The 18,604-nt window shown below is 42.7% G+C and overlaps 1 protein-coding gene across 7 annotated transcripts in view; it reads right to left on the reverse strand.

Annotated features, from left to right (window-relative positions):
• Positions 1-18,604, reverse strand: part of PIGN (phosphatidylinositol glycan anchor biosynthesis class N) — a 93,997-nt gene that overhangs the window by 17,419 nt on the left and 57,974 nt on the right. For all 7 annotated transcript variants that reach the window (XM_044426419.1, XM_044426423.1, XM_044426420.1 and 4 more), the window contains 7 exons: positions 14,961-15,063; positions 14,204-14,306; positions 12,317-12,403; positions 10,293-10,348; positions 7,658-7,733; positions 5,728-5,801; positions 322-364 (listed from right to left, as the gene is read on the reverse strand). In XM_044426419.1, the coding sequence (XP_044282354.1) occupies positions 322-364; positions 5,728-5,801; positions 7,658-7,733; positions 10,293-10,348; positions 12,317-12,403; positions 14,204-14,306; positions 14,961-15,063 (542 nt within the window). The remainder of the gene's footprint in view (positions 1-321; positions 365-5,727; positions 5,802-7,657; positions 7,734-10,292; positions 10,349-12,316; positions 12,404-14,203; positions 14,307-14,960; positions 15,064-18,604) is intronic.

Genomic DNA, 18,604 nt, shown 5'->3' on the forward strand with positions numbered 1-18,604 from the left:
GCATCTGGCATTCCCTTTCACTTGCAGACCTGAACATTCAGGATATAGTAGATGAAAGCAAAGCAATCCTAACTTAAAAATAGCACAGCAAAAGAACAGAAGTAATGAAGATTATGTCTTTTCTGATGTAGTCATTAGATGATGTACAAAGGATTGTGAAGGGGGGGGTGTCTATGCAATTTATGCAGCATTTCAATTCAATTCCCTGCCCTAGTTCTAGAAACTTTGAAGTCTGAAACTAATTCAGATCTCTCTTGATTGAATTACCAGAGCTATCCGGGTTTTGATCTTATTTATACAGAATATCCAACAGTAGCTTACCAAAGCCATGATGTCTGAAATCACAAGAACAATGAGGAAAAGCCTGGGGACAAAGAGAGACAGTATGTCAGAGGAAGACCATAATTCAGAGTTCAACAGCAGTGCAGCAACCCAGTTACGCAGAATCCCCTGAATCGGACACTGTGCGTTCAAGAGGCGCAGTACACTTCTTGTTTTATCTGTTTTGCTTAGCCAGATGTGTCCGGGGTTATCAGGACTGTGTGGGCTCTGCACTGTCAGCCAGCGTGAGTGTGGCAGCTGTGCAATCAAAGTGTTTCATTAAGGCAAATGGAGTTCCATGACCTGTTTAAATTATACAAATGCATTATACTTTTACATGATTTGTTTTACATCCCCTATCCAGGGGCGGGGAAAAGCTTTCCGAGACAGAGATTGTGCAGGGTAATAGCAGTCCTGCCAAACCCGTAAGAGCATAACAACAGCCCTGCTAGATCAAACCCAAGGTCCATCTAGTCCAGCACACCATACACCTGGTGGCAAGCCAGCTGCCCACAGCATCCCGCAAGCGGGATGGCCTCCTCCTGCCCAAGCTGCTCAGGCAAGCAGGCCACCTCTGCCACACAGCCAGCAAGGCTAGCAGCCACTCCTCCTCAGGTCTCCGGCATTTTGCAAAGTATTGCCCACACCTTTCAGGATCTGCCTTCTTGGCCCTCTGCCGGCCCATTCTATCTCATTAGCCACCTGCATGTGAGGTAAGACGTCTGGCCTAGTCAGACACTGCCACACCCTCTCCACACGAACTCAGCATCACCACCACTTTAAGGACTAGACACTTATTTTACAAAGACAAAGCTTTTCCTCTGGATGCTGGTTTCTCTGGCCTGTGCCAAATCAGTTAGTTTGGGCAAAAAGTCTACCCATCATTCATGCTACAATCCCTAACAGAAAAGTAGACAGATCAAACCTATTTTATTTTTATTTTTGGAGAAGACATTGATTAATTTCTAAAACGGCATGATAAAATATATGCATATCCTGCCTTTTTTCCTTTCACAGAGCCCAAGGCAGATTACATAAACCTCCTCTCCTCTGTTTTACACCTCAACAACCCTGTGAGGTCAGTTATGCTGAGAGTCTGTGACTGGCCCAAAGTCACCCAGTGGGCTCCATGGCTGAGTGGGGACTTGAACCCAGAGTCCCCAACCCCCCAGACCATCACTACCACCACCTTCCAGGTAGCCACACCTTATAGTTCCAGAAGGTGGGGGCACAGGGGGACTGCATTTAGTCGGTGGCTCGGGTGCGCAGAGCACAACAACCCACCACAAGCAATCAGCCTGTCCTGTCATCCAAGCCCAGGGCATTTTCTGCACCATGGGTTATTTTTCACAAACAAGCCACCCTGAGAACCAGTGGCTTGTTTTAGGGCTGCTGATTCTCATGTGCCACCTGAACCTAGCAGGGCAATTTCCTTGTGGGTTGCCATGAAGTGCTGCAGACTCACCCAGCCAACCCAGCAACCTCTCCACACCGTTCTCCCCTGCCAGTGACTGTCTCTCTACCGATTCCCGAATGGCAATTGTCAGTTGTCTGTCACCTCTCCTGCCTTGTGCACTGGAAGTGTGCAAATGGCATGCTATTTTTATTTTTGCGGTTTCCTCTTTCACAAGCAGTCTCCACTTCCTCGTCAGTTTCCTTAAGCCTCCAAGAAGCCACAAAGGTGGGGTGACAGAATCTCCCACTTGGCAGTGTACTCCCCCCATGATTAAGTGTCAGACTGACCATTATCAGTCCTCCCCACTTCAACACGAACCTAGGTTAAAGCTTCCCCCACACACTTTTTGCAGCTCATTTTTGGAGCATTTACTTCATTTGTGAGCTTTTTTTTAAATGTCTGGAATATTTGCACAAATTTAAAGGCTGAGAAATGAGTGAAAGGGAAATTTGCATGACTGCAGTAACTGCACTGAAAAAGAGCCATGAAAAAATGGAGGAGCCTATAATTCCCTTTCTGGAAATGCTGGTATTGGATTGAGTGTGAAAGAGGGGAGACCAACTCACCCAGGGTGACTTAAAATTATGTGCAAACTTTTCCAGGAATGCAGCAAACAAACATAGAAAGTCAGTGCAGTGCAGAAAGATGGACTTCAGCAAGAGAGACTGGCTTCAAATCCCTGCCCAACTCATTGCAAGATCTCAGGACAGTCAATATCTCTCCACCAGGCCAAGCCCATGTCATGGGGTTGTGCAAATACTACTGAGGAATCTGGGAACAAGTACTTGAGCTCCTTAGAAGTACAGCTGATACAAATGCAATGACATAAACAGTTAAGTAAATGTTACGTGTGATCAGAGCAACCCTTTCCATGCCTTTCTATGGTTTGCAAACTGTGCCTATCTTCTGAGGAAGAATATGACATTCAAAACTATAGCAGGAGTTGGGACTCTACCTTGTGAGGTGCTATTGGATTACTATGCCCATTATTCCTAACCACTGGGAACTGGGGTTGCGCAGCATCTTGGCCTGATCTCTGGCAAGTCCTTGCACAAATGGAGACTCGCCTAGCCCTTGGCCTTGTTCAGGTGTTTGTACTTATAGTGAAGGTCTCAGTAGAGGCTCCAGGCAGAGTCAACTGCTTGGCTTAAGTACCTTGGCATGGCCAAGAACCTGGATAAGGCAGGGCCCATTCATGCAGAGGCTTCCAGACATATACAGCCAAGCATACACAAGTCTGTGAAGAAGTTGCCCAGCCGAGGACAGGGGGGCTGGCCTTCCATGCACAGTTCTGCCCATAATGCACATGCGCTTAAAGAAATCCAGAGGAGGTTCTATAAAGCTGGTGCACAAAAAGCATGGATCATTCAGTCATGATTTTGTATTCATCGTTGGCTCGAATATTTCACACAGAGCATTTTTCTGCTATTGTTTAGTGCCTTTGTTCGCTAAGCAGTAATTGGACTCACACCATTGTTATTCATTTTATGGTCTGTTAATTTTTTTCCACATATTTAGCATCTTGCATTCAGCCCTCTTTAAGCCATTAAGCTCTTTTTTCCACTGATCTTTGATTTTAATACTTTTGGTTGTACTACATGTTATATTATGCACTCTTTTAAGAGTGACTCACTATTATAGTGTATTTCTTCAGAACTTACATATCTCACTGATCTTGATTCCTGATCATCATGCTCTTTTGTATCCCAACACACTTTTAGCTCCCCACATTCAGCTGCGTGGCTGAACAAGGCTTTGATTGGAGCCAAGTTCCCATTCATAGCTCTGACCTTCCCCAAGAGGAACAAGACAACTTTCAAGAGGCTGCCCCAGAACATTATGTTTACTTGTTCCAGTCTCTCTTGAGCGAAGGCTTATAAATAAGACTCCTCCCATCAGAATGGGGAGAATACCCATTCATGAATGACTGAGCATTGATTTCCACTTAGCTTGAGGCACAAGAAACTAGTTACTTCTCTTTGGTACACAGGATTGGTTCAAAAAAGCACATTCAGTGAGTGAAATGAACTATGAGCAAATGAAGTGGAATACAGTTAAAGACTTCTTCATTATCTTTATCTTTTCATTAGTGATTGAAATATTAGGCCTCAAGAAATCCTGTTCTAATTGCTAATGACTGGTTTTGCCAGAGACTTCCACTAAAATAATGCTGCCAACAGCTGACCTAGTAGCAGAAAGAGGAGATGGGCCATTAACTGTAATAATAATTTAATTCATAAGAATTATAAGTATAAGGGTACTATCAGTTACAGTGTGAAAGTTCATTAAAATGCAGTCTTGCTCAGTCCCACAGTTTAGCGCAACAATGGCAGCCTACCAATCTCCCTATGAGAAAAACCAGAATCTGGTTGTGTTCTTAAGAATTAGCTTGGAAAATTATATCTTACAAGATCATTAAAAATGTGACAAATCCAGTTTCTGCAGATTAGTTTACAAGCTTCTTTGGCATTGCAAAGCACAATGGGCACTATCACATTGTTGAAATTACTGTCAAAACATTCAGCACTGATCCCACAGATAAATACACATCCCCATTAACTAATAAGACAGCCAGAAATCACCCATAAGAACCTCCATTGTTTATGAGTTTACATTATGTTCACATCAAGAGCAGCAAAACCTCTCCTTCATTAAAACCAAGACTATTCCTCAGTCTTTCCTTTGCATAGATTATATGTATGTTCCGTTGCAGAACACAGAATTCAGGGAACATCAAACACAGACAGAAATAATTATGCTCCTGAAATATTTCAGTTGGACTACAGATAGGACTACAGATGTGCTCTCCTTTACAGAGGACAGTGCTCTGTTTGAAGGCCAATGTGTTCCCCCTTATAGAGGACTATCCTCTGTTTTGAAACCATCCTTCATCTGAAGTCCAAGTTCAGTTTAAAGATGAAGAGCCATCGGAAGGAAGAGCTAGGCTTGGAAGCTACCCCCTTAATAGCACCTGGAAAGCAGTCTGGGCAAGGCACACAGGTCAGCATCTGTCATGGCACTACACTCCCCAGTGAACTGCCCCTACAGGGCCATACCCCCCCTTTCATTTCCCCCAACCACAGATCATTTGGTAGTTTCTAGGCTTTTGTGCAGTGCTTTCTGCCAGCTCCCCAGAGAGTTTGCATGGCTCTTCTAAGACTTACAAACTGGTAGTAAGACTTTAAGCTTAAATAGTCTGGTATTTTTATATTTTAGGTCTCACTTTCTTTGCATTTTGCCCTGCCCACCACTGGAATGGGGACCCTGATTCCTGCTCCAAAACTGAATTTGGCCTTCAGACCGAAAGAACTTTCCTACCCCATGTGGGGCCTGCAGGACAAATTGTGTGGGGCTGGGGAAGGGGTGCAAATGTTCTCCTCAGGAAAGTTTATCACACATACCCTGCCAATATATGTTATAGGCATCCAAAGGCATAGTTACAGTAGTGGACAATCAATGAGCTATAGATTTACTACTCAAGCCAGACTGCAAGTGGGGAAAATTGTATGTTTGAATACTCTGGCATAGACAGCCCTGCAGAGAGAATACTAGCCTGCCAGTAAAAAGCTTTCCACTGTAGAATCTGGTTGATATATAAGCGTTTTCCACATTTGTAGAGCATTACAAATATTCACACTTCTGCTGATCATGTAGCAATAACAATTAACAGTCTTATTGTTAAGATTACATCCCTAATACATTATCCATGGAAAATAGATGCTTTTCAGAACACAGTCACAGCTGTGTCACTGGAAGTTTTTATTTGTTATTTTTTAAACAAACATGTCATATAATCAGAGTTTATAAGCATGAATTCTGTCTATACTGAATGAACACAATTAATTGTGCCCAATGTTAGGGTTTCCAAACCAATAGGTACAGACTGTTTCATGAACATCGTATAATGAACCCCAAAGCAACTGCTGCATTTCTAAAATCATTGACTGTACCTTTTTGAAGATAGCTGGGTTGTGACTTGAACAGCTTCAAAGGCACATGACACAAGAACAAAGGGGATTGCAATCTGTTGAGGACACAGAATTACATTAAGCTAATGACAATCTTTTACCAAAAAACAAAACAACAAAAACAACTCAAAACCAGAAACAGAAAAATCTCAAGTTAACATAAGAATATTCACTAAGACCATTGAGTGTGGGCTTTGCAAAAATAATCCTTTCAGACTCAGATGATAAAACCATTCCTTTTTTAAAGCTATCTTACAGGCATTGTATCAGGTCCACAGGCATATTACCTTCAGTCATGAAAGAAGAGCAAATGAAATGTAGTTCTGGGTGCCTACAGAATGCCTGATGTTATTTTGGGCAATAATGGAAAGGATCTCCATAGGCACCTGAGACTCCACTCTCCCTCATTGGTTCTTTTTTTATACATGCACCTTCCCCTCTTTTTTCATCATCTTCAATCATGGAAAGGAAAGTCCTGCACGGTACTTCGAAACACATTAACAACTTCAGTTTTATTTTATCGTATCTGACACCGTAGTTAATATTTTGGAAAACACTTAGAATATGGGTAATGTGTAATGTCATCGTTGATTTTCCTACCTTCAAGGTACACTTCCCATATAGATTAGTGTGCTGAGGAACCTCAGAGGTACATGCTAAGTTGCATCTTGCTGGGGAAGTTTGCTAGAGGTAAATGAGCAGCCTTTCCAGCCACTTGTCTGTCATTACTGCTCACATCATGGAGGAAACCTTGATAGCTTCCACTGTTCCCTGGAACACCACTGGGAAACCCCTGGGTGCTTCCTGGGTGTGGCCATATACCATTTATTCACTCATTTTTAGTTCCAGGAAACCAGAAGGCATTCTCCGAAATGGTTGCCTCCCTATTTTAACTTCAGATGTTATTCCCCCTCCAATCCTTCTTTTTAAACACTGGTTCTGAAGTTTCCAGTGCACCAATTCTGTATTTATTGAACAAAACAAAACAAAACACAACACAGTGGTACGGAGGAACTCTCTTTCTGCAATTTTGGGTGATGGAAGCAGATGCTACATACATGCTCTGGAAATATGCAGAGATAGCAGTGAAATAAAACTCAGCAAGAGTGCTGGTCTGGATGCATCTGCAGCTCTCAGAGGGGGCATTGCTTCTGAGAGACAATGCTGAAGTTCGAAGGTGGGGCTTGTGACACACTTGAAGCTGCTGCTTAACCTCGGAGTCCTCATTACCTTTTCTGCAACACTCTCTTTCTGCTGTGGAATTTTAAACAGGGTGTTCCTAAGCTGCAGGTAGTGAGCTCTGGCCCATTTGTTAAGGCAGGGTGAGAATCGACTGGCAAACTTCGTGCCATGTTGATCTTATTTTTGCCTGGAAACTGATTGCTGGTCAGTGCATCCATTTCTTTTCCTATTTAGTGAAAGTGACTTCGCTCCAATACTAGTGTGCAACACGCTGCTTCGAATGTGAACAGCAGCCACCCCCACTTGCCTTTTCTCTAAAGAGACTTTTATGGGCTACATTTTAAAGACTGTATTAAGGGTTTTCCTACAAGCAGCATACAAGCATATGGGATTCTGTTTATTATATTTCAGTACTACTTACTTAGTTTGACTTGCAGCACACTACAGATTACATTATGAAGAAATCAGAACAGCCGAACTGACAATCAAGTGAAATTAAACAGATGCTAAGATGTGACTAAATGAAAAGCAGACCCGTTTGCAAACACAACGCCTTACAGAGACACACTGGTGACCCCACATGTCACATCATATGCTAAATTTGTATCACAGCCTATTTGTGTTTACTTGGAGGTAAGTCCCATCAATTTCAACAGAATTTACTGACAAGTAACGAACTGAAGGCTTAGTCAACTGAATGGCAAAACGCCTTAAAGGAGCCATTACTAACCTTCCACAAGAGCAGACCTCCCATCAGGAAAGGGCTGAATACTGTCAAGAAGCAATATACCGAAGTTGGATCAAAGCTAGAGGCCCAAAGGATAACAAAATAAACATAGTTCATATGCGTTCTGCAAAATAGTTACTACTATTTTCCATGTAGTAACAGGAAATATATTCTTCCGACTACAACAATGTGTCACATTATGTAACCATCTCACTGCTGGTTTGTTCATATGTCTTCTATTTTTCCAGGCTGAATTCACTTTGGGGTTTATTTTTTTGGCAGGTCTTGCTTGCCACTTGCAACACTAAACCAATCCTTTCCCATAGCACCCTTTCACTATTGTCCTCTCACTGCCTGGATGTGTCCAGACACAAATTTTTATGCAAGCTGCTGCAAGCACAGGTGTTGGCACATTCCCTGCCATTCTTCATGAGCTGTTGCTGCTTGTGCACCACCTTTTTGGGGTTTTTTTCCTACACAGAACAACACATGGGATATGTGCTGGCTTTTGTATGATTGGTCTGAACCAAAATTTCATTTCATCTTCTTTTCAGTCACTATCCCATTTCGTTCCTCTTTCACTATTGGAGTTGTATTTATGTCCAGTGGGACAACAAAAACATGCATGTGTGTCTAGCATGTGCAGTAAATTTCTGCCATAGCATAGCAGGCACCCAATGGATTCCTCATAAGTACTTGCTCACCTTGTGTGTCAAAACTGGCCACTTCTCAGTTTGGTGGAACTGGATGTAAAGCTTAATGCAGGGCTATTTCCTGGTTGCATTCTCTGCCCTCATCCCACAATGTTAAGCAAGACAAGACGCGCCTTTGCCATTTCCCAGCATTTCTCTCATCTACAGACAACAGTCAGTGATGCTGAGGAGCAGTGCAACAACACAGGCAAGCAGCATGGCTACGCATGCCTGACAGTTACAGGATAAGGGCACAGAATCACAACATGTAGCTGCCCTTTCCAGTAGCACTTCCACACTGAGTCTCATGCAGGCAAGGCTCTCAAAATTCTCTGTTCCTCTGTAGGACACACAACATAAGGTGGACTTAAGGGTAGTGAGCACAGATTCAAGTGCACAGATTCTGTATTCGCTTTAAAAAATGCCACAGTGGTGGGGAGGGACACTTCCACCCCAATAGCCTGCAACTCCAGGTACTGCAAGCAGATGGGGGATACACGCTCTGGAAATATGCAGAGACAGAAGTGAAATGAAACTCAACAAGAGTGCTGCTCTGGATACATCTACACCTCCTTTTTACAGAGGGGGCATTCCTTCTGGATGGATGGATGGATGTTTGGTACCCAGGCAAGCAATATCTTAGCAAGTGTGGTTTTTGCTAAGATCTTCTTCATATCCTTTACATCTAATGCAGGCGAGGCAGTGGCCATTCTGAATTGCGGCCTGGGCTTGATAATGGACTGGATGAGGGCCAATAAAATGAGTTTTAATCCAGATAAGACAGAGGCACTGTTGGTGGGGGGATTCTCTGTCCAGATGGGTGACATTACACCTGTCCTGGATGGGTTCACACTCCCCCTAAAGGGTAGGGTTAGTTTTCGGGTGCTCTTGGAATTATTGCCAGAATTCCAGGTGAATTTGGTGACTGGAAGCATCTCTTATCAGCCTAGGTGGATTTATCAACTACAACCCTATCTGGACAGGCAGAACTTCGCAACAATAATTCACTCTCTGCTCACCTCTTGTTTGGATTATTCCAGTGCTCCCTACATTGGGCTACCTTTGAAGACAGTCCAGAAATGGTCCACAATAGGGCTGTGAGGCTGTTGATGAAGTATGGTTGATACAACCATATCTTGCTAGTCCTTTACCATCTCCCCTGGTTGCCAATTGAAATCCAGGCCCAGTTCACATTGTGAACACTAGTATTTAAGGACCTGAATAGCTTGGGGCCAGGAAATCTCTTCCCATTCATGCCTACCCATGCCCTAAGGCCATCATCCGAGGTCCTTCTTAGAGAGCCCCCTCTGAAACAGAAGGAGGGTGGCTATAAGGAGAAGGGCCTTCTCAGTGGTGGCACCCTGGCTCTGGAATCAGTTCCACTGATTCCAGCTCCTGGTGCCTTCTCTTTAGTCTTTCCAGCACCTGGCCTTTTAATTCACCCAATATTTTGATAGTTAAGATAATTTCAAAGCTCTTATGACATTTATATGTTATGCTGCTGTGTCTTTTGATGGTTTTAATGGTTTGTGAACTATGGTTATTGTAGAAATTGTGGTAGCTTTATTGTGATAGCTGTTTGAGTCAGATGTGTGATTTTATTGATTAATTTAAATGATGTTTTATGATATATATTGTTTTATTATACCACTGTATTTGTAATCCACCCAGGTAGCCATTTTTCACTATGGGGCAGGATAAAAAACTAATAAACTACTGTGTGGAAGGGGGAAATTCCTGAGACAGAAGGGTTTTAGTACCCTGCATACGTTTGCCCCTATTTAAGATCAAAAGGAACACGAAACCCTGCAGACAACACAAAATAAAACAATGGATATAGTTCTAAAAGAAATTAGCCCAGTTTGCATGGACTAGAGAGAATGAAACAGAGTGTTAGCATCCTCTCTTTTTACCCTATTTCTCTGCATACAGTTGACAAGCATTACCTGTTAACAGAAGCTATGTTTCCAGTACCAAAAAAGGCTGTCACTATGAAGAAAACCTGCACATGGCTAAGGAAAATGGAAACTGACACTCTTTACACGTAACAGAAATATAACTCAGCAGCATTTCTGACTACAATTTTGTATCACAATTGTAAAGTCAAGACATAAAGGCCGCTAGGTCACCCCGGGAGCCCAGGTGTTGGTCTAAGAAGGACTAACACTGCATGCTAAGTCTCATTGATGTTCAAATGACGATCTCAAATGAGCACCAAGTTTCATTTTGTTCAAGAGTGCTTACTCAGGGGAAAGTGTGTGTAGGGTTACACCCATAAGAAGGAAAAGCGCATCAGCTGGGTCTCCTGACATGGACCCTAAAATAACCTTGGCAACCTAGTATTTGCTTTGCTTGCATTGCAAATTCATATTTACAAATTGCTTCATCTCTTGAAGTATACACAGTAGATACCATGCTGACCATTTCCTTGAAAGCTAAGGGTTTCAAGGGCTCTCTCCTGAGGCACTATTTTCTGTGTGTATTGAAGAGCAGTAGGGGAAGGGTTGAGGTGCGCCCTCAGTACACCCGCTTCCAAGTTTACCATATATAAAGGGGAAGAGTGAGAAGTTATGTTTGCACAGGCTATTGGGATACTGTTGGATTGTTCTTCCACATGGATGTGCTTGCCTGAATAAGAATGCATGCACTTTATGAATCGGCCTGTAATCAGTACCGAATCTAACACACCAACTGGTTTCCTTCCAGTTCATTCCATTCTGTGTCTTAATACTGTGTTTGATCCACCTGTCAACTGAACTATCAGGAGCTGGGAAACCAAAGCACAGCTGTTTTGATTGAACGGCTTCCAGGATGAAATGCAAAAAGCTGACAAGAGAAGCCTAATACAGTGACTTCAACATGCTGAGAACAAGTCGTGTTTACCTGTTTAAATCAGCCCTTGTAACTGCTGAGGGGTAAGTTCAATGGAAGAAAAATCTGCTTGCACTAAGGCAGATTAAAGGAAGCAGGAGCTGGGATGCCTCTCCTGCTCTTCTCCCAAATCCCCAGCCTCAATCGTTAGCTCAGCAAATATGGGCAAGTATTAGCAGCCTGCATTGCTTTGGGAAGTGCTTTTGTTAGGGTGTTGTTGGGTGTTTTAGCAAGCTTGATATTTCAACATCACTTTCCACAGTATCAGGAAAATATTGCTGCAAATAAGGAACTTCACGGCACATGCCGTGTGAGTTTAGCTCACTTTTAAAAATTTAGTAACTAAATGGCCCAGCAGCACAACAGGCAAGATTCTTCCTGCTGAGATTTATAAGTCCAATTCTTTTACCATGTAGGGTGGGAGTGAAAACAGAACTCCATAAAAGGGTTGGGCTGCAATCTAATACACACAATATTAACCCCATGTGGAACATCGGGTCAACAGATGTCTCTGCCCGTTTGCAGAAACGTAGCTCACAAGTTCAAACATCTTTTTATATTTTTGCTTTCCATTAATTTTTCAAACTGGACACAGTATGTAGGTTTAATAAACAGCTGAAATATTACTAGGTATGCTTTTGTTACTGATACACATTGCCTATTCTGTTGACAAGCACTTTGTCTGTAATAACTCAGCAGTGATTCCCAATTAAGTCCATTCTAAGAAACAAATATTTTGATTCTTAAAATCACAATAATTTGGGCACAACTAGAGACAAAAAGACCCAGGGGGCAAATGGACAAATGTGGGGCACACACATACAATCTTTCCACAAAAAAAATTCTCAAAATGGACAAAATCTTTAATACACACACACACACTCCTTCCTTCCTTCCTTCCTTCCTTCCTTCCTTCCTTCCTTCCTTCCTTTCCTTTTTCTTTGCAGGCTTCATATCCCTAAGCACAGCTCCCTTCTTCCTAGAATCAACTGGTTTTATTACTTTCACATTGGAAGCTAATTCATTCCACTGTGATTTGAACTTCTGCACCATGTGAAAACTTTCTCAAGCAGTTCTTTGCTCAAAAGGAAAAGGATACAAAGAAAAAAGATCGTCTAATGTCATCCATGTGGAGCTGTCGAAACTGTGTTATATCAGTAGTGTATGAAAAGTTGAGAGCAGCAAGCTATAAAAGACAGAAGAAGAGAAATCAATAAAATAATGTCAGTTGATGTCACATTGATATTAAAAGTATCTTTTCCAGGGAGCAAATGAGAAATTAAAGAGTTATTCCTTCACAGAAGCCAGCCTGCATTGCGATAAGAGCCTCTTCTGCTACAGTTTTATTATACTTTAATGACTCTCTCAAGAAAGTTATCACTGAAGCAGGATGATCAAATGGAAATACTACTGCTGCCTTAGGTAAGGAAATAACTCCCCGACCTTTTCATTTGCTCTCTTCTTTCTTCTTTCTTCTCCCAAACGTACAGGAAAGAGACATATTTTCACAATTCACAAAAGATTATTTTGCAGCTCAAGCTACACAGGGAAGAACTTACAGTGCCAGATCGCCAAAGCATGTTAGCTTTCTCCCCTCTTTTGCTTTTCAGCATCTGATATACATTACCCTCAAGTGTACCCTGGACATTGGGTTACTCCAACACAAATTAAATCAAGGAGTTAGGAGGGGCCTTGGAGGTCCTCGAGCCTATCCTCTGAAAAACCCAGGAGGCAGCTATAACGTCCTGGCAGTTGGCTGTCCAGCCTCCAGTGAAAAAGAGCACACCACCTCCAAGACGGTCTATTTCATTGCCAAACAGCTCTCACCATTAGGACATGTCTCCCTGTGCATAACTGAGGCAGGCTTCCCTGCAACTTCCATCTACTTGTTCTGCCCTTGGGAACAGCAGAGAACAAGTCTGGTCCATCCTCTGCATGACTGAAGACACTATCATATCGCCCCATGATTTTCTCCATGCAAAACATGACCCAGCTCTTTCCTCCATTCCTCACAGGACTTGGTTTCCAGGCCCCTCGCCTTCCCGAATACTCTTCTATGGATACACCCACTTTGTCTCAAAGGGTGGAGCTCAGCACTGGACTCAGCAGCCAGATGTTGCCTGCCTAGCACACAATATAGCGATGCTACTAATATTTTCATGATGGAGACACTTTATTAGTACAGCCTAAAATTGCATTGGCTGTTTAGCAGCTACATCACATTGCCAGAGAGGATGGTTTGGTTGCTATCCCTGCATGCTCTGTAGCTATAGCTGAACAACAGTTTTACAGCTGCTGGGTCTTTCTCATTTCTATCCCACATTTCTTAAAACAACTGAGCACTGATGGATAGCAGTTGCACCTGCCTAGCTGAGCTGGCTGCTGATACTTCAGACTCCACTCCTGCACTCCCTCATTCATGACACACTTGGGTTCCTGCTACTGGAGGGAAAGAGAAGTTGTACTACTTTTTGAGTGTGAGCACCAATCAAAGAATATCCAGTTATCAGCAGCCCCACAACAGAAACAGCAAGTCTTAGTCAAAGTTATTAAAGATAAAGCAAGCTGGTGGGCAGTTAGTGCTCAATAACTCAGGCCTTTTCTATATGAGGCATTTATCATGCACTCATCCTTCCTTCTCATTGTTGTTGATGGTTTCTTTAGGTGACACTGTGACCTTCCAGCTTTGCATCTGTTTTTAACCAGCACTTTCAGTTAAATTCTTAGAGGAGGGAAAATGCTACAGTTCATTGTGAAAGTGAAGGACAGCACAATTTCCTCTTGCATATTTGTGCTGCCCTGGTATACCACAGTGCCACCTAGAGGTTATGTCATGGAAAAGCAGGAAAGGAAATGATCTTGGCACAGTGCTCAGATCTCAATTCTTCAATGAAACCAAAAGTTGATACAGCCAGCTCACAGCCTCACAAAGAACTGCTCTAGGTGGTGCTTCCTCAGGCTAAACACCCTTATGCTGAGGCATTACCTTTGCCTTAAGGGAAACTCCGTAATGTTGTAGTGCTTCTTGTTCCATATTTATCCACACAAACATGACCAAAGCCAATGCCAGAGGGAAAAGAGCTTCATACCTATATCAATACAATTTGACAGCAAGTGAAAATAAAGGAACCAAGGCATAGAATTTAGTTCTGTACTACCACCCCTTCCATGCAGAGTTGGGTGGATGGAGTCTTCTTGTTCAGCATCTGATAGTCATAAGGATAAGATCACATATTCAAGTATATAAATTTCACTTATTAGCATACCATTTTGATTAACACAGCAAATCCCAAATTCCTGGAACACATATTGACAATTCTGTCTTAATTTGAAATGGACATTTTCAAATACGATCACAGAAGTAAGTACTGGAAATGGAAGGATGTAGGCCTTTCATTTTATTTGCTTTCCCTCTTCTGATCTTTTACGCTTATTTCTGGAGGGTGGGGGAAGAAGGCGGGTTCCATATTTTCTAGTGTTTTTGAACTAAAATTTGCGTTCTTGTGAACAGATTGTAACACACAGGCCACTGAAATGTATCTGAGAGATTCACACCACTACTGGGTACATGCATCATACAGACATAGGGCAACTCTAAGATTGAAAATCATATACACACAACCCCTGAATGTGTTGTCTTTGCAAGTATCTGGCAAAATAAACTATAGAGCACCAAATTGTTTAACTTAAACAAAAATAATACACAAGATATTGAAAATTCATTTAGAAAGAAAAAAAATTACCCTGTGCTAAGCAGAAGGTATGTTGACATCAAAGAGAGAAGTATGCTCAACAGCCGTGGGAAGAGAAATGTGGGGCTGAGTACAGGCACTATCAAGGATGAAGCTGCAATGGATAAAGTATCATCTGTCAGTGCAAAAATACTGGCCTTCACAAAGGTTCCCAAAGGTTAAAACAATGGCTTACTCATGAGCTGATTTGCATTCAAGTTCACCGAAGTTAAGATGCAGCTGCAACAGCAATTGAGGGGCTCCCTGGTGAAAATGCCACTGCAAAGTTCACACACATTTTGAATTTATGGCATGAAAAAGGAAGATATTTGGCATGTGGTTTTTCTATGCAATTTCCTGCCCGTCCTCCAGTACATGAAGTTAAACTGGGGCAGAGGGAACATCAATGGGGTGAGGACCAGATGATCCCCCAACACAAATGTTTGCAGGCCAGATGTTGTCAGTGTGGGTGGCCATGGCACTCAACATCATCTGCTCTCCTGCTGAAGGGCAGTGTCGTATCATACACACACATGCACACAACCTTTAGTCTGTCTTCTACTAGCAGTCTGTGGAGTACATCATAAAGACTGAAATGCCAAATGGAGAAGGACAGAGATGGACTCAAAATTAGTTTTTCCAAGAAGTATCAAGGCAAAGGCAAGAGTCTAGCCTCACAATACATCTAGGAGACACTTAGGAAATGTAATGCAGACCGCCCAGTTAGTAGAAGTACAGCTATCCACTTCATAATTCATCATTTCTCAAGCTTTGGATATAAAAAAATGTGTGGTCCAAAGTTCACCCATCACAGGGCCTGGAGTTTGCCTTCAAAACTTTACTGTAAGTCCTGTTCCAATGCCTCGGTTCAATCACTGAATTGCACTGAGAGCTCTACTTATGTTCCAGTGAATGCAAGCAGAATTCGTTTTCAGACCTTGCCATTTCAACATGGGTAGGTCTGACCTGAAGCGGGAAGAACCAATATGCATTCAGAAGTAGTATGCAGTAATCCTGGATATGCAGTAATCTGCAGGATTTGATATGCAGTAATCCTAAAAAAAATATATTTTCCCTATCATCTGATAAATAACCACAGTTAGGCATCCCTTTTAGAAAAACAAGCTCTTCGGCTGCATGGGAATCATTCTAAGGTAGGGCTGAGGCCAAACACACCTATTCATAATATTTATTTTAAATTAATCACTGCTGGCATTTAGGCCACAACCAGACTCGGTCATAGCATAAATCTTAGTTGTCTGTGCTGACCAGATACTTCTGGAATCAGCTTTCACCAGGAGGTTCATCAGGCCACTGTTTCGCAGGTCTTCAGGAAAGTGTTGAAAATCTACCTTCTTTGCTTGCCTTCTTTGAATGTCTAGACTTCTGCTGTTATTAGTAATTCTGTTTTTATTGGGTTTTCCTAAATCTCTGCGTTTATGAATTCTTTCTGGATCTACTTTGAGTGGTTTTTAACTTCTATGCTGCCTTGAGAAGGTTACACCCTAAAAGCCAGCCTAAGCATACTTTTCAATAAATAACTAAACATAAAGCTCAAAATGTGATCTTGAAGCACTCAGTGCCACCCATATTTTCCTGCACACTATCCTGAGTAAGCTGCATGTAGATATACCTACACAGGCACTCAGACCTTCTGTTCATTTCAGCCCTGTCTCATTCAGCCCTTCATTTCAGCCCTTTCCCTGAAAGCCAGGGAAACATCCCAGAAAGAAGAGAGTATTAGGTATGTCCCATGAGAAGCATTTATACTAGCCAAGGTGGCTTTTTTCCTGACTGTAACTTGGAAGTGGAATTGGCTCTTGCCAAGCGGGGTGGAGGAAAGCAGAAACACCAGTAGAGCAAGGCAAAAGCAGAAAGCAGCCTGCATGCACCGTGAGCAGCAAGATCCCTAAATGCTGAGAACAGGGAGGAAGCCTAACCCAGAAGACTTCTCTGAGCATCAGAGGGATGTCGCCTAATCCGCTCTGGCTTTTGGCTGTTAAGAGACTTCTAGTGCTGAATCTTGTGCCTTAACTATGCTGACAACTGTGGACTTGTCTCCTGTCGAGTTAGCAGAGCGTTGAGACAAAAGTCGAGAAGGGTTAGCGAGACAAAGGCAGGTGTTTGGCAGCCTGGAGCACCAAGAACAAGGTAGCAGGATGTTGAGAGAAAATAAGCAAGCCCTACTCCCAAAGCCTTTCTAGAGGTCAGGTGCCTACCCTTAGATTGGCAACAGCTGGGGAGAACAGACATCCCATGCTCTGTGATTACACGTAAACACAAGCACCAAGACATGTTTGTCTTGCAAACAGAAAAAGAAAGGCTCGACACTGGAACGGCCCTGTTTGAATTCATATCCGAATCTGAAAAATGTTCTTAGAAACATAAACTGGTGTTTATGGTTAAATGTTTGGTGCCCCATTAACTAACCAAGCCAACTCAGGTTTCTTGCTATGTGGAACATGTGAAGCTGTCTTACAGTGCAACAGACTTTCTTGTTTTAAATCCACTGTATTTGCATGTACCCAAGAAGATTATTATCCCCTCTGCTTCTATCCTTACGACAAGCTTATGAGGCAGAATGACACCCCTAGGGAGAAAAGGTTACAACGCAGCTGTTTGCAGGGAAGGCAGCCAATCAGTGTAAAAACAGTGGGCAGCTAGATATGTTTGGGAGGGAGGAGACCGACAAGTTGCTTGCAGCACACCCTTCTGCTCCTACTGCACAACCCACAATTGACACAGCCACCCCTGAGCAATGCACCCATTCCCTCCTGTGCCTGCATGTTTAAGCAGACGGATTATATTCTAGGTGAACCAGGATCTCATCTGGGACTGTTTAGCTTAGGAAAAAAGGCAAGTAGAGACATGGCAGAAGCGTAGAAAATTACACATGGTGTGAGACAGGTGAATAAGATATATCTTTCTCTTCTCCTATCACACTGATAGACAGTGGTTACAGGGTTGAACAAGGATGTGGAAGAAAAGTTGCCAGTCCTCACTCAGCCATGAAGCTGACTGGGTGAATTTGGGCCAGTCACTAACTCTCAACCCAAACTAACTCACAGGGTTCTGATGAAGATAAAACATGAGGGAGAAGGATTATGTAACTCACCTCCTTGCAAAGAAAAAGGCAGGATGCTGCCTTTCTTCCTCTTGCAAGGAGCCCAAGGTGGCTTACAAGGTTCTCCTCCTCTCCATTTCCCCTTGCAACAACCTTGTGAGGTAGGTTAGGCTGAGAGGCAGTGACTGACCCAAAGTTTCCCAGTTGGCTTCATGGCTTAGTGGAGTCAAGCACCCAGATCTTCTGAGTCCCAATCCAGAATTCTTAACCACTACACCACACTGGCTCTCACAATGAGAGTCATTATAATTCATAATAATGAATAAATTAATAAAATGAATGCTAAAACACAGGGACATTCTATTCATCTGAATAGTGAGATTCAGGACATATGAAGGGCTGCACTCCTGCACACAGCACAAAGTTAAGCTATGGAATTCACTACCCCAAGATACAGAGACGGTCACCAGACTGGGTGGCTTTAAAAGTGGATTGGACAAGTTCATGGAGATCAGGCTATCCGTGGCTACTAGTCCTTATGGCTAGATACTTCCTCCAGTATTAAAGGCATTACAGGATACCTATATATCCT

The sequence above is a fragment of the Varanus komodoensis genome, unplaced genomic scaffold (assembly GCF_004798865.1).
Source record: "Varanus komodoensis strain SLA01 unplaced genomic scaffold, ASM479886v1 scaffold17, whole genome shotgun sequence".
In the NCBI taxonomy this organism is placed as follows: Eukaryota; Metazoa; Chordata; class Lepidosauria; order Squamata; family Varanidae; genus Varanus; species Varanus komodoensis.